The 13,477-nt window shown below is 40.3% G+C and overlaps 1 protein-coding gene across 2 annotated transcripts in view; it reads left to right on the forward strand.

The window, feature by feature from the left end:
* pcdh15b (protocadherin-related 15b) overlaps nt 1-13,477 on the forward strand; it is a 1,734,278-nt gene that overhangs the window by 960,292 nt on the left and 760,509 nt on the right. For both annotated transcript variants that reach the window (XM_073027317.1, XM_073027316.1), the window contains exons 7-8: nt 7,046-7,060; nt 7,380-7,445. In XM_073027317.1, the coding sequence (XP_072883418.1) occupies nt 7,046-7,060; nt 7,380-7,445 (81 nt within the window). The remainder of the gene's footprint in view (nt 1-7,045; nt 7,061-7,379; nt 7,446-13,477) is intronic.

Raw genomic sequence — 13,477 nt, forward strand, 5'->3', positions numbered from 1 at the left:
ACTCTGAACTGATTCCACAACCCAAAGACTCACTTTGAAAGACTCCATCAGTCATGTTCTCAGGATTATTTATTTAATTAGACAATTTGTCTTCTTTTGCACACTGGTTCTTTGTAAGTCTTAATGTATTTTTTTCATAAATTCTATCGCAATTCTTTGTTTTCCTGTGAATGCCTGCAAGAAAATGAATGTCAAGGTCGTATATGCTGACATATAGGTACTTCGATAATAAATTTAATTTGACTGACATTTTGCACCTTAGTAGATTTTTCTCTTAAGTTTTCTTTCTCACCTCTTTCACACAGAAAATGGAATGGCATTGGGAAACTCAAATACCAAGAACTCAGCAATTCAGATAGCATCTATAGAAATGAATAAACAACTGCCATTTCAAGCCAAGACCTTTCATTGTAATGAGGACTGGTCTTGGCCCGAAACATCAAATGTTTATTGATGTCCATAGATGCTGCCTGACCTGCTGAGTTACTTCAGCATTTTGTGTGTATTGGTCTGAATTTCCAGCATCTGCAGAATCTGGTGTTCAAAAACAGACACCAGAGCCTTCTGGGAAATGTAGTCTGTAAATATGATCTTGAGATTCATTTTCTTTCAGGCATTTACAGGAAAATAAAGAAATGTGATAGAATTTATGAAAAAATACATTAAGGCTGACAAATAACCAGTGTGCAAAAGAAGACAAATTGTCTAATAAATAAATAAATAAATAATACTGAGAACATGACTGTTGGAGTCTTTGAAAGTGAGTCTTTGGGTTGTGGAATCAGTTCAGAGTTGAGATGAGTGAAGTTATCCATGCTGGTTCAGGAGACTGATGGTTGAAGGGTAATGACTGTTTCTGAACCTAGTGGTGTAGGACTCAAGGCTCCTATACTTCCTGCGTAATGGTAGATGAGTGAAGAGAGCTGGATAGTAGGGGTCCTTGTTGATAGAAGCTGCTTTCTTACATTAGCATTCCTTGCAAATATGCTCTTTGGTGGGGAGAGCTTTGCCTGTGATGAACTGGGCTGTATCCACTACTTTCTGGAAATCTTTCTGTTCCTGTGCAGTGCTGTTTCAATACCAGGCTCTGATGCAGCCTTTCAGTGTACTCTGCATTGTGCATCTGTAGAAATTGTCAAAGGTTTGGATGGCGTGTTGAATCTGTGCAAGCTTTTAAGAAATTGGTGGCACTGTCTTGCCTTCTTTGTGGTGGCACTTCCACGCAGGTGTCAGGACTGATCCTCTGATACGATAACACCAAAGAATTGAAAGTTAATGACCCTCTCCACCTAGTTCCTTAATGAGGGCTGGCTCATGGAACTCTGGTTTTGTCCTCCTGTAGTCAATAATCGGCTCTTTGGTTTTGCTGACATTGAGTGAGAGGTTGTTGTGGTCCCATTCAACCAAATTTTCTATCTCCCTCCTATATCCTATAGAAAGGGAGAGATGAAAATAGCAGTACATTGAGATGTCTTGTTCTCATACATGATCATGCCTGGTTCCTTGGAAGATGAACCAGTACAATAGGTGTTGTGCATAATATTTCAGGTGACAGAGATTTAAAACAATATTTTTTTAGATTAAAAGAAAACCAGTGTGTGACCTGGTCCCTGTAGTTTAAAAACAATTTAGTGCCTCTTTGTTCTCCTCAGGAATATACAATTAACTGGAATGCCATTGGGATTGCTTGACCTTTAAAGGGAAAGGTCGGGTCAGCAGCCCAGTGTCTCAGCTGGTCTCCAAATCTCAGATTAGCTGCAAGTGATGAAATGAAGGATATGTCAATGTGACAAGCTATTTTTGGAGCCTGTGTACAAACTAAACTGGCATTATTTTCCACACAAATTGTAGTGCCTTATCTCTCAGTTTCGTAATACAAAAAGCGTCAAATCCCTATTTATTGGACCTATTGAATGACATTTAGAAGCAGAGAATGTTCTTTCTGGGAATTCCCAGTTGACACAAAACTAGAATTAATATCAGCTGTTTATTGAGTCCTAAGTTTTGTTTTTGTTGTTTCTCTCTGCACCTTGTGGCACATTGGGTGGCAACTTGCTGTTTCTGTAGCATTAGTCTTTTTTTTAACAAGGCCGAGCTGCTAGCACAATGCTCAACCCAGCACAGGTGGAAAGCGTGCGAGGAGCTGGCCAGATTCAAAATCTGGACCATTCAACTTGAAGTCCTTTGCTGACGTCACTGGACCACCGGCCAGTTTGATTCCTAACAGTATTGCACTGGGTTCTATGATGGAAGGGTTGAGTATTACCCGGTCAGAGAATGAACACTAGATGGGTGTGGTAGAGGCAAGTCATGATATTGGTCAGCATAATACACTGGTCTTCCACAAACAGAGTTAAACATTTTTTACCCTACTACCATCAGGCTCTTCAAGTGGCATGGATAGCCTCACTCACTACAACCATGAATTGATTCCTCAACCTACAAACTCACTTTCAAGGACTCTGCAACTCATGTTCTCAGTATTATTATTTTACTTTCATAATTTGTCTTCTTTTAGACCATAAGACATAGGGGCAGAATTAGGCTATTTGGCCAATTGAGTTTGTTCCACCATCTCATCATGGCTGATCCAATTTTCATCTCAGTCCCAATCTCCTGCCTTCTCCCCGTATCCCTTCATGCACTGCCAATTAAGATTCTATCAGCCTCTGCCTTAAATATACATAAAGACTTGGCCTCCACAACTGCCAGTGGCAAAGAATTCCACAGATTCACCACTCTCTGGCACTCTTTGTACATTGGTTGTTTGTCAGTCTTTCTTTATGTATAGTTTTTCATAAATTCTATTGTAAATGGCTGCAGGAAATGATTCTCAATGTAACATTTGGTAACATATACAGACATTGACTTTGAATTTAGGCATGCCATTTTGGAGCACCAAAGAACTCCAGGAACCTACAGACTGGCTCTGTGGGCCAATCCAGAAAACTGACTGTCTTAGTTCACCAGCATTCTGCCTGTGTATCTGCTGAGCTTTCATTCTGTCTCCAGTGACAAGCACGTCTGCCTGGGCCATCCACTATCAGTGTTAGTACTCCCTGTCCATTTGCCATTATTTGAATGCAATGAACACAGCAAACGTTCTCCTTACAGAGAGAAGACAGGAGAATAGAGTTGAGAGGGAAAATATATTAGCATTGATCAATGGCAGAGCAGACCCGATGGGTCCAATGGCCTAACTCTGCTCCTGTGTCTTATGACCTTATCTTGGTTGGCATGAACACGTTGGCCTGAAGGGTCTTTTTCCATGCTGTTTGCCTCTATGACTGTATCCTTTACCTCGGACAGAAAGCAGTCCACCTGGTATCTCACCATGTTGAGATCCCACTCGGTGAGTTACGTGCATTGTCAGTATTCATGCTGCAAATGTGAAGTTAAGTGATGGGATGTTATCACCACCTTTGCGATCTTGTTGCCTTTCTACTGCCTAGTGTTGCATTTCTTGGAAATCCAGAATTAAAATATGTCAAGCATTAAAGTATGTTGTGCAGGCAGAAAAGTATCTGCTCACACCATTGGAAGCTTACACATCAAAGGTTTGGGTTGTGGGGTGTGAGAAGGTGACTTGGATGCAAGGATCCCATCAACTGCTTTAGCCTGTTCCTGAACAAAGATTCAGCAAAGGTTGCTGTAATAATAGGCAAGATCTCTCCTCCCCAGGGATTAGGACATTGGAAACCCTCTTGATTTTTGATGCTTAATTCATGCTGCCTAGGTAGTTGGCCACTTAACTCATTCTGCACTTAAGAGAGACTTGTGTTGCTGAGTATGATGCAGTGTGTTTGGGGTGAAGAGCTCTTCTTTTATTTCAACAATACATTCATAATAAAAATATACAAAGGAAAAAACAGTGCAAAAAAACTTCTGCTTTATATTCAGTTTGTAAACTTAAAAACAAAGAAACATAGTACCATTGCCATTCATGAGGAGGTACCCCTTTCATTGTTTGTGGAGACTCCCCATCTAATTTTGCACCTCTATGTGCAATAACAGAAGGAGCCAAACCTGGGGCCCCTCCCCGTAGAACCTTAGCATTCTCTGCACCTAGTTTCAGTTTCAGTGCATTCTTCAGCACATAACCCTGCAGCCTGGACTGTACCAGTTGGCAGCAGGATTCCCTTACAAACATATCACTGAGGTGGGAGACCAACAAGTTTCAGGCAAACCAAAGGATGTCCTTCGCCAAGTTGATGACCTTCTAGCAGTACTCGATGTCTGTCTCAATGTGTGTTCCAGGAACATCCACAGATCAGAGTGCCCTCTGATAAGCAGCTGCTCGGAATGAACTCCGACACAGATCCTTCCATCCATTTTCACACCCTATTAGCAAATCCACAGCCCGCCAAGAGGTGGGTGACTGTCTCTTATCCCCTCAGTTGTCTTGAGTGTATACTGGGGATGATATATAATCTATGGAGGAAGGCTCTGACTGGGAGGACTCCTCTCATTGCCAGCCAAATGAGGCTGTGTACTTATTGGTTAGATCTGGCAATGAGATGTTCTGACAGATGGTCTTGATTGTTTGCTGAGGAAACCACCCTACAGAATCCATACTGTTCCTGTTGTGCATTGTTTCCAGTGCATTCCAGATTGACCACTGCGCAATGTGTCCAGCTGACTGGGACATTGTGTGGTAATCAGGCCAGTCCTATCTTCCACAACACCAGTGTCAGGTTAAATCCGAGCAAGAGGTGACACTTGGTGCCCTTGTACTTTTGTCCACATGCTGCCTGGTACAGCCACAGATGAAGGTGGTCATGAGTATCTGGGCAACATTGGGTGCACTTTGCCCTCATTGTTTGGGGATTTGTGCAATGTGATCAGAAAGGTGTGCTCCATCTTAGACCCCAAATAAACTATGACATCCCGGTACCAAGATCTCATCAGGGAACAGGTCTCATCTATGCAGCCCTGAGTACAGCAGTTCTGAGGGCATATCACATCTAATGATCAAGTTCTTGTCAGTTATTGACAGAGAACACTATTTTCAATGGCCAGTTTTTGTTTCACCTTCCCAGTCTGCTCCAGCCAGTTCTGGTAATACAGCTCACCTCTTTGGAACTAGTTCCCTGGCACCTAGAGGTAGTTGTGCCTGACGGTAAAAGTGACATTGGGTCAGTCAGGCAAGTTACCAAAGAGCATGGCCTCACTCTTCCTGCAGATGACTCTGGTCCCAGAAGCGAACTTGAGCTGATCGCATATGCAGATTCAAACTAAGTGGGGATCTGACCAGAAGATAACAACATGGTCAGCAGGTTGTGAGGCTTGTGACAGAGCTCATCCTAAATGTGCAGTGGTTGAATGCCAAATCTTAGCCCATATCAATGGGCACGGGTGATAGTCTATTGATGAGGTTCTGGTTGGGTTGAGCTGAGTCTAAAGTTTGCATCTCTGTCATGGAGTACGGCTTTTGAAGGTGTGTTCCTGCATTCTTGCTGATTTAAACAGTTGAAACTTACTACATTGAGGTTGTCAGTGTTTTCACAGAAGGTGCACGAGCATAGTAAAATTAATTGGTGCCTCCCCAATGAAGGGCCTTGGCCCAAAACATCGACTTTTACCTCTTTTCCATAAATGCTGCCTGGCCAGCTGAGTTCCTCCAGCATTTTGTATGTGATGCTTTGGATTTTCAGCATCTGCAGATTTTCTTGTGTATGTCGTAAAAATTCCCTGTTAAAAAAACAGATTTCAGAGACCTACTACTGACTCTTCAAAACAAATTTCTTTCAGGACTGAATAAAATAGTAAAAATTAGTTGGGTAGATGAAAGTATTTACCAAACATTAATCATAAAACAATTGCTTTGTATTTTTTTCACTTTGTGCAAAATATTTTTCTTTTGTTATTTACTCATTTTATATTCCTAATAACTTAAACTAAATACAACTTTTCCCCACAGAAATGTGTATATTTTGCTTAATAAGGGCTCCATCCATACACATACTTAAATAAAAGGCTTCCAGGTACAATATGCTCTTCTGTGCTATCATGTAGCTTCCTTTCTCTATTTCTTTTAATAGATATCGGCTATGTGATGTAGCTTCCCACACACTCTGGATAAACTATATACAGGCTGTCCCCAAGTTACATGGACTTCATTCCACAGAACTGTCCATAAACCTGTTTTCCCTTAAGTCACAAATGAGCGATTTCCACCAAAATCAAGGTTAAAAACCCATTGTTCAAAATCTTGGAGCCTGCCCTTTCAGATGCACCCCTTTTCTGTCAGTACTACAATATTTCCTGTAGTTACCCATGTTGGATCCCTCTGCATAAATTTCCTATAATTTCATCAAATTTCTTCCATATTTAACAGAACACCACCATAATTAAAATAGTGGAATGTATATTGTACCCAGTTGGTAATAAATACAATATACAACTAGTTTGTATTTATAGAACATAGAAACAGTACAGCATGGTACAGGCCCTTCAGCCCACGATGTTGTGTTGACCTTTAAATGTACTTTTACGATCAACCCAAACCTTCCCTCCCACATAGCCCTTCATTTTTCTTTCATCCACCTATCTATATGAGTCTCTTAAATGTCCCTAATGTATCAGCATCTACCACCACCAATGGCAGCCAGTTCCACACACTTGCTACTCTTAGTGTGAAAAAAACTTATTTTGACATCCTACTCACCCCCCATAAACTCCAACAGTCATCTTGAAGTTATGCCCCCTTGTATTAACCATCTCTGCCCTGGGAAAATGTCTCTAGCTGTCCATTTCTGTAACTAACTTACATATCTTGAAAATGTATTTTAAAACTTATGGGAGATTTGTGTTTAGCTGTATTTCTGCAAATCTAACCTTCCTAACTGGAAAGACCCTGTGTATTGTCTACATGTAGCAAATGTGGTCAAGATGATTAATGATAACTTTTAATAGCATTTTGTGGTTCTTGCCTTATCTTTTGAAACCTATTGTTTTATTTTAATCCACTGAAAATGTGTCACCTTTCTTATTTTCCACTCTTCTCTGCTGCTTCAATGTTTTCCACACTGAATTTTGACTCCAGACTGGCAATTTGATGGTAAGATAGTGAATAACACAGTTATATCATAAGCTTAACATCTTTAAGTGTTCTTGCTTATCTAATCTAATACTTCATGCACTGTGCCTTTAAACTAGCCTGTTTGTTAAAGTGTTCCTATGTGTTGTATTCAATTTATGTGTATATTAAGGATGAGGAAAAAATGATGGTTACTGAATAATTATTTTGTTAACATGTGAGATTTTTATTAAAATGCAATGTTTTGGCTATTTAAGTATACTCAATACTTGGATGTTTAGATATTTAATTGGATTCTTGTTGTAAGGGTTTACAGATAATGTTTTGTTGCCATTGACAGATTGCAAGCTGGCAAGATCAGGTCCCCCAGCAACAATAGTCACAATTGACGAAGAAAGTCGAAATGGTGAGTGCTGTGTTACATTTATATGACCTCAGATCATTTGCAAGTTTAAATTTTGACATTTGATGCAAAACCACTGTGGCATCATTGACTTTGAATGGACTAAATTCAAGCATGTAAATTAAACTGGGTTATGTGCGGTGAGCTGTAAGTCCCAAGATGAAAAGTTATGGATAATGATTTCAGTCTACAAATGTTTAATATGTTTGTATGACATTCATTTGTCTACACAGTTCTAGTAGCGGCATTAAAGCAGGTGGTAATGATTCCAGGCCAAGGGTAGAGACTTATACTGGTACATTCCAATGAAGTTATATTGATGTAAAATAGTTTTGAGAGAAAATATTTCATACTTGAAATGGAAAATATTTCTCAGTATTCAAGTGGGATGAATTGTTGTCCTTTTTGGATTACTTCAGTTCATAAATGTATTCCTTTTGTACATTGTACATTCCTTTTGTTATTTGTATAACTTCATTGCAATGCAGCATCTTGATTCAAGCACTTGACTGAGGTCAGGTGTATAGAGACATATCTTGTGGGAAGTGTCATTTCCTCTGTGTATTAGCTCTCTGTCCACTGAAGAAATTTGAGTTATTCAGCAATTCAAATTCAGTAGTGAAAATAACAAGGCAGACTGGGATTATTTTGCTAAACTGAATCGGAGTTGAGTTTAAATTTAGATAGATAAATAGATACTTTATTGTTCTCAAAGGAAATTACAGTGTCACGGTAGCATTGCCAAGTGCACAGATATGCAAGTGTTAGAAGAGAAGCAAGAAAGAATAAAAAATAAATTATCTCAAGCAGTCTAACAGGAGGGGTCATTAATTCCCCAGCTATAGGTTGACTCATTATAGAGCGTAATGCCTGAGAGTAAGAATGACCTCATATAGTGCTGTTTGGAGCAGCACAATTGTCTTAGTTTATTACTAAAAGTGCTCCTCTGTTCAGCCAAGGTGGCATACAGAGGGTGAGAAACGTTGTCGAGAATTGCCAGGATTTTCCATAGAGCCCTTTGTTCTACCACAGCCTCCAGTGTGTCCAGTTTGACTCCTATAACAGAGCCAGCCTTTCTAATCAACTTATTGAGCCTGTTGGTATCTCCTGTGTTGATGCCATTGCCCCAGCACACCAATGCATAGAAATCTAGGGAAGCTTCTGATAATTTAGCATGAAATGTTGCATTGAATCATTCTCATTATTATGGTACAGTAACAGACCCAAAATGCTGGAGGAACTCAGTAGGTCAGGTAGCATCTGTGAAGGAAAATGAGCAGTCGCTGTTTCATGTCAAGATCCTTGATCTGTTGAGTTCCTCCAGCATTTTATGTGTGTTTCTCAATATTTCCAGCATCTGAAGAATATCTTGTGTCCCCATATTACTCAAGAGTATTGTTTGTGTGATTAGCCCTCAGCATTAGGATGGAAGTACATCTGAAGGAAAACTTTCTGGAACTCTGAAAAACCTGTAGGGTGATAAAGTTAATTGGATTCCACATTCTAAGGCCCAGCAGATATTCAACAGTTGAATCATCTCTTTTGATAACATTTTTGGAAGAAGGAAAGAAATTCAATTCATAAACCACTTAATGTTCTAAAATGCATTATAATGTGTTAATTCCAGTCAATTCACTATGATAGTGGGTGGCATGGTGGTACTATCTCACAGCAGAAGAGACTTGGGTTCAAGCCTGACCTTGGTGGAGTTTTCCATCTTCTGCCTGTCACTACATAAGTTTGATTCAGATCCTCCAGTGTCCTCCCACATCCCAAAGACATGGGTTGGTTAGGTCATTGGTCACTATAAATTGCCCTTTGTGTATAGGTGTGTGATAGAATCTGCGGTAGTTGATGAGAACTTGAGGAGAATAAAATATAGTATTAATGCAGGATTAGTGTAAGTGGGTGGTTAATGGTCAGCGTAGACTTGATAAGCCAAAGGATTTGTTTCCATGCTGTGTATCTCTTGGCTTCTATGGAAACATCATGTCTAGCATGGACATTGCAAGGTGATATAACCAGTTATGAGAATACTAATCAGTTCTTTTCTTTTCAGTGGTGTTATCTGAGAGATTAATGTCATTTTGGATATAGAGTTACCGGACTTTTGTATGATAGGAAACTTGGTTTGCACTTTGTGTGAAAGAATGCAGTTTTCCTACAAAACTTTATTTAATATCAGCCTGTTTACAAGTTTATCCCAAACCTTTGCTATAATCCATAATGGCCTGTTTCAGAGATGAGGTTGCTACCACTAGATTATGCTGAAAGCTGACTGACATTTTCAGCTGTGTTGGTTATACAATAATACCAAATTCACCATCTTGCTACATACGTTTTCATAACTGTAGTTAATAATTGCATTGGCTTGAAATTGCTAGCAGCAACAAATTTTACTTTATGTATTCATACAAGCACAAAAATAATTAATTGCATTAACATTTGGATCATTTTAAAACAGCAAAGTAAGCTGGAGCAAGAATATATATGAACTGCTTTGGTAGAGTGCTATTATTTCAGTTAAGAAATGAAAATATGATACTCTGAACCTTTGATGCAGTAAATGGCTCCCTTGGGTTAAATGAGTACTCAACCATGGGAGCCATTTATTGCATTAAATGTTCAGCAGGGATGCGTTAATCTATAAGTGAGAGTTTTTACTAAATGCATTTGAGGATTGTAATATCTTTGCTATTACGTTGCAGTCAAATCTAAACTTTTTAACAAATTCATTCATTTTGGGGGGATTTGGGCATTGCTATAGGTTTGCATTTATTTGCCCTTTCCCAATACTCCTGAGGTATTGGTGAGATACTAACTCAAAGTGCTGCAGTCCATCCGGTGAGGGTACTCCTACAGGTTTATTGGATGAGCACTTAGACCATAATACACAGGAGCTGAATTAGGCCACTTGGCTCATCGAGTCTGCCCCACTATTTGAATATGGCTGATTTATTATCCCTCTCAACCCTATACTCCTTCCTTATCCCCATAATTTTTGACAACCTGATTAACCAAGAGCCTATCAACCTCCACTTTAAATATACTCAATGACTTGGCCTCCACAGCCATCCATGGCAATGAATTCCACAAATTCAACACACTCTGGCTGAAGAAGTTTCTTCTTATCTCTGTGCTAAGTGGATGTCCCTCTATTCAGAGGTTGCATCCTCTGATCCTAGACTTAGCCACTATAGGAAATGTCCTCTGCACATCCACTTTGTCTAGGCCTTTCAGTATTCAATAGCTTTCAATGAGATCATCCCTCATTCTTCTAAACTCCAGCATTTACAGGCCCAGACCCATCAAACACTCCGCATTCATTAACCCTTTCATTCCCAGAATCATTTTCATGATCCTCCTCTGGACCCTCTCCAGTGCCAGCACATCTTTTCTTAGATAAGGGGCTCAGAACCGCTTACAATACTCCAAGTGTGGTCTGGACATGGCCTTATAAAGTTGAAGCTTTGTGACCTTTATAATATGCAGCCAGTACAGTAGACAGAATCGTAGCAACTTGTGGGAGTTGCTGTGTAGAACCAAAAGTGGTATGTAGCAAATGACGCAGTTGAAGATATCTCCAAAATTGTGACCTAGAAATATCATACTGTGGGGTTAATTGATTAAAAGATTTTAAACTATCACCATTATAAAGGTCTCCAAATTTAATTATGCCTTTCCCTTGCCATTCCATCCAGAAGAAAGGGGACTTATCAATACACAATTTTGGATTCATCCAGATACTGGAGGCTTCGTTCAAGTATGGAGAAATTTTAAATAATCTGGCTACCTTATTCCTGAACAAATGCATATGCGATATAATTGGGTGAGACCTTGCCTCAGGAGATAACTTGATAGACAAACATTTTAATGGAGGGATGGGAGGAAGAGCAGAACATTTAATATGATACAAAGGAGGCGCTCTCTCCAGAGGGAGAGACCAATGTGCTAAATGTTTAAGGTATCTCTGATTTTTGAATTTTCTACCCATTAGAAAATATTCTACACCTTCATTCCTTCTACCAAAGTGCATAACCAGATACTTTCCTGTACTCTATTCCATCTGCCACTTCTTTGCCCATTCTCCCAATCTGTCCAAGTCTTCTGCAGACTCCCTGCTTCCTCAACATTACCTAACCTTTCACCTACCTTTGTTTCATCTGCAAACTTTGCCACAAACCCATCCCTTGTAAGATATCAGTGTGAGGGAAAGGATAGTGCTATATTTGTAAGTTACACTACTCTGTGACTTGGAGGGACCATATAGTTCTCCCATGCACATTGTCATTGCAGTCAGTAAGTTACCTTGCTTTGAAATATAAACTGGGATTTTCTTACAAGTAAGTAAATTTGGACGACTTAATTGATGGCTTTGTGGCCAATTTTGCAGAATGACACAAACATAGGTGGAGGGCCAGATAGTGTGGAGGAAGAAAAGAGTTTTCAGAAGGACTTGGACAGATTATGGGAATGGGCAAAGAAGTAGCAGATGCAATATAGTGTAGGGAAGTGTATGGTCATGCACTTCGGCAGGAGGAATAATGGCATGGACTATTTTCTAAATGGAGAGTGAATTCAGAAATCAGAACAAAGGTGCGGGATTCCCAGAAGGTTGAGTCAGTTGTAAGGAAGGAAGGAACAAAGAATATAACCCCAAAGATATAATGCTGAGGCTTTATAAGGCCACATTTCAGAACACATTTGGCATATTTTGGGCCCAATATCTAAGAAAAGATGAGTTGGCATTGGAAAAGATCCAGAGGAGGTTGACAAGAACTAACCTGGGAATGGAAGAGTTAACTGCTCTGGGCTTATACTTCAAGTGGATGTACAGAGGATGTAACAACAATGAAATGGCCTAGGACCACAGAGGACAGTTTCACAAAAGAATGATGACCCTTCAGAAGAGAAATGAGGATTTTTTTTCATGTGAGGGTGGTGAATCTTCAGAATTAATTGGCACAGAGGACTGTGGAGGACAGGTCATTGAATTTCTTTAAAGAGGTTGATAGCTATTTAATTAGTAAGGATGTCAAAGGTTGCAGGGAGAAGACAGGAGAATGAACATGTGATGGAGGGTACTGTCTGGGCCTCTGTTTGAGAAAGAAGCCGTGGGCTTTCAGGCCCTTCTGATGTGGAATGCAGGTACAGAGGAATTGTATATCCATAGTGAAGATGAAATAGTTTGGACCAGGAAATTGGAAGCTGGCAGAGTGGCAATGGAATCTGAAGTGTTCCTGATTAGTCCAAGGAATAAAGGATGGAGTCAAGAAGTAGTAAGTTTGATGGGACAAGAGCAAGCTGAAATAATGAGTCTGCTCAGGCATCCCTGCTAGTGGTTCTTGTGCAGGAGACAGAAGCAGGCTTGTTAGAGCTCTGACTGCAAGATTGGAAGCTGCAAAGAGAAGCTGGCTTGATTAAATGAGGTATTTGTCAGTGTGGGAGACAATGGCCTAATTTTTTGATGATGGGGTCATTTGTTTCAGTCATACCCAGGATGAGAATGTATCTCAGAGCTGAAGTTTGGCCTCTGCAAGGTAGATCCATGTCAAAGAACTTACTAGAGCTTCCCATTACCATGAATATTCTGAAGCTGTAGCTTCAACACTACAGAGACTGTCATGGTCCAGTCCGTGGGCTCCGGACTCCGGGTCTTCCGGCTGTCCGTTGTTTCAGTTGGGCTTAATCACAGGCACCTGATTCTCATATTGGGGCTGGAATATAAGTGGCCCTGGGTACGAGTGTGGTTGCTGGTTTGTCTTGTTGGTATCCTGTCTTTGCCTCTGTGGGGTAAGTCAGGCTGTTCTTGCTGTTACCCTATGGTGGGATCTGTCCCTTCCTGTTCTTGCCTCTGTTGGGTAAATCAGGCTGTCCTTGCTGTTACCCTGAGGCTGGACTGTTCCCTTCCTGCCCTCTGAAACTTGGCCTGTAGCCCTGCTGGCTACCCATGCCTGCATTGCTGTCAAGTTCAGCTGCTGGAGTGAGACTGGAGCCTTGCCACACCAACAGAAGGAAGTATCTATTGTTGAGCT

Source organism: Hemitrygon akajei, chromosome 23 (assembly GCF_048418815.1).
Source record: "Hemitrygon akajei chromosome 23, sHemAka1.3, whole genome shotgun sequence".
Taxonomy (NCBI): Eukaryota; Metazoa; Chordata; class Chondrichthyes; order Myliobatiformes; family Dasyatidae; genus Hemitrygon; species Hemitrygon akajei.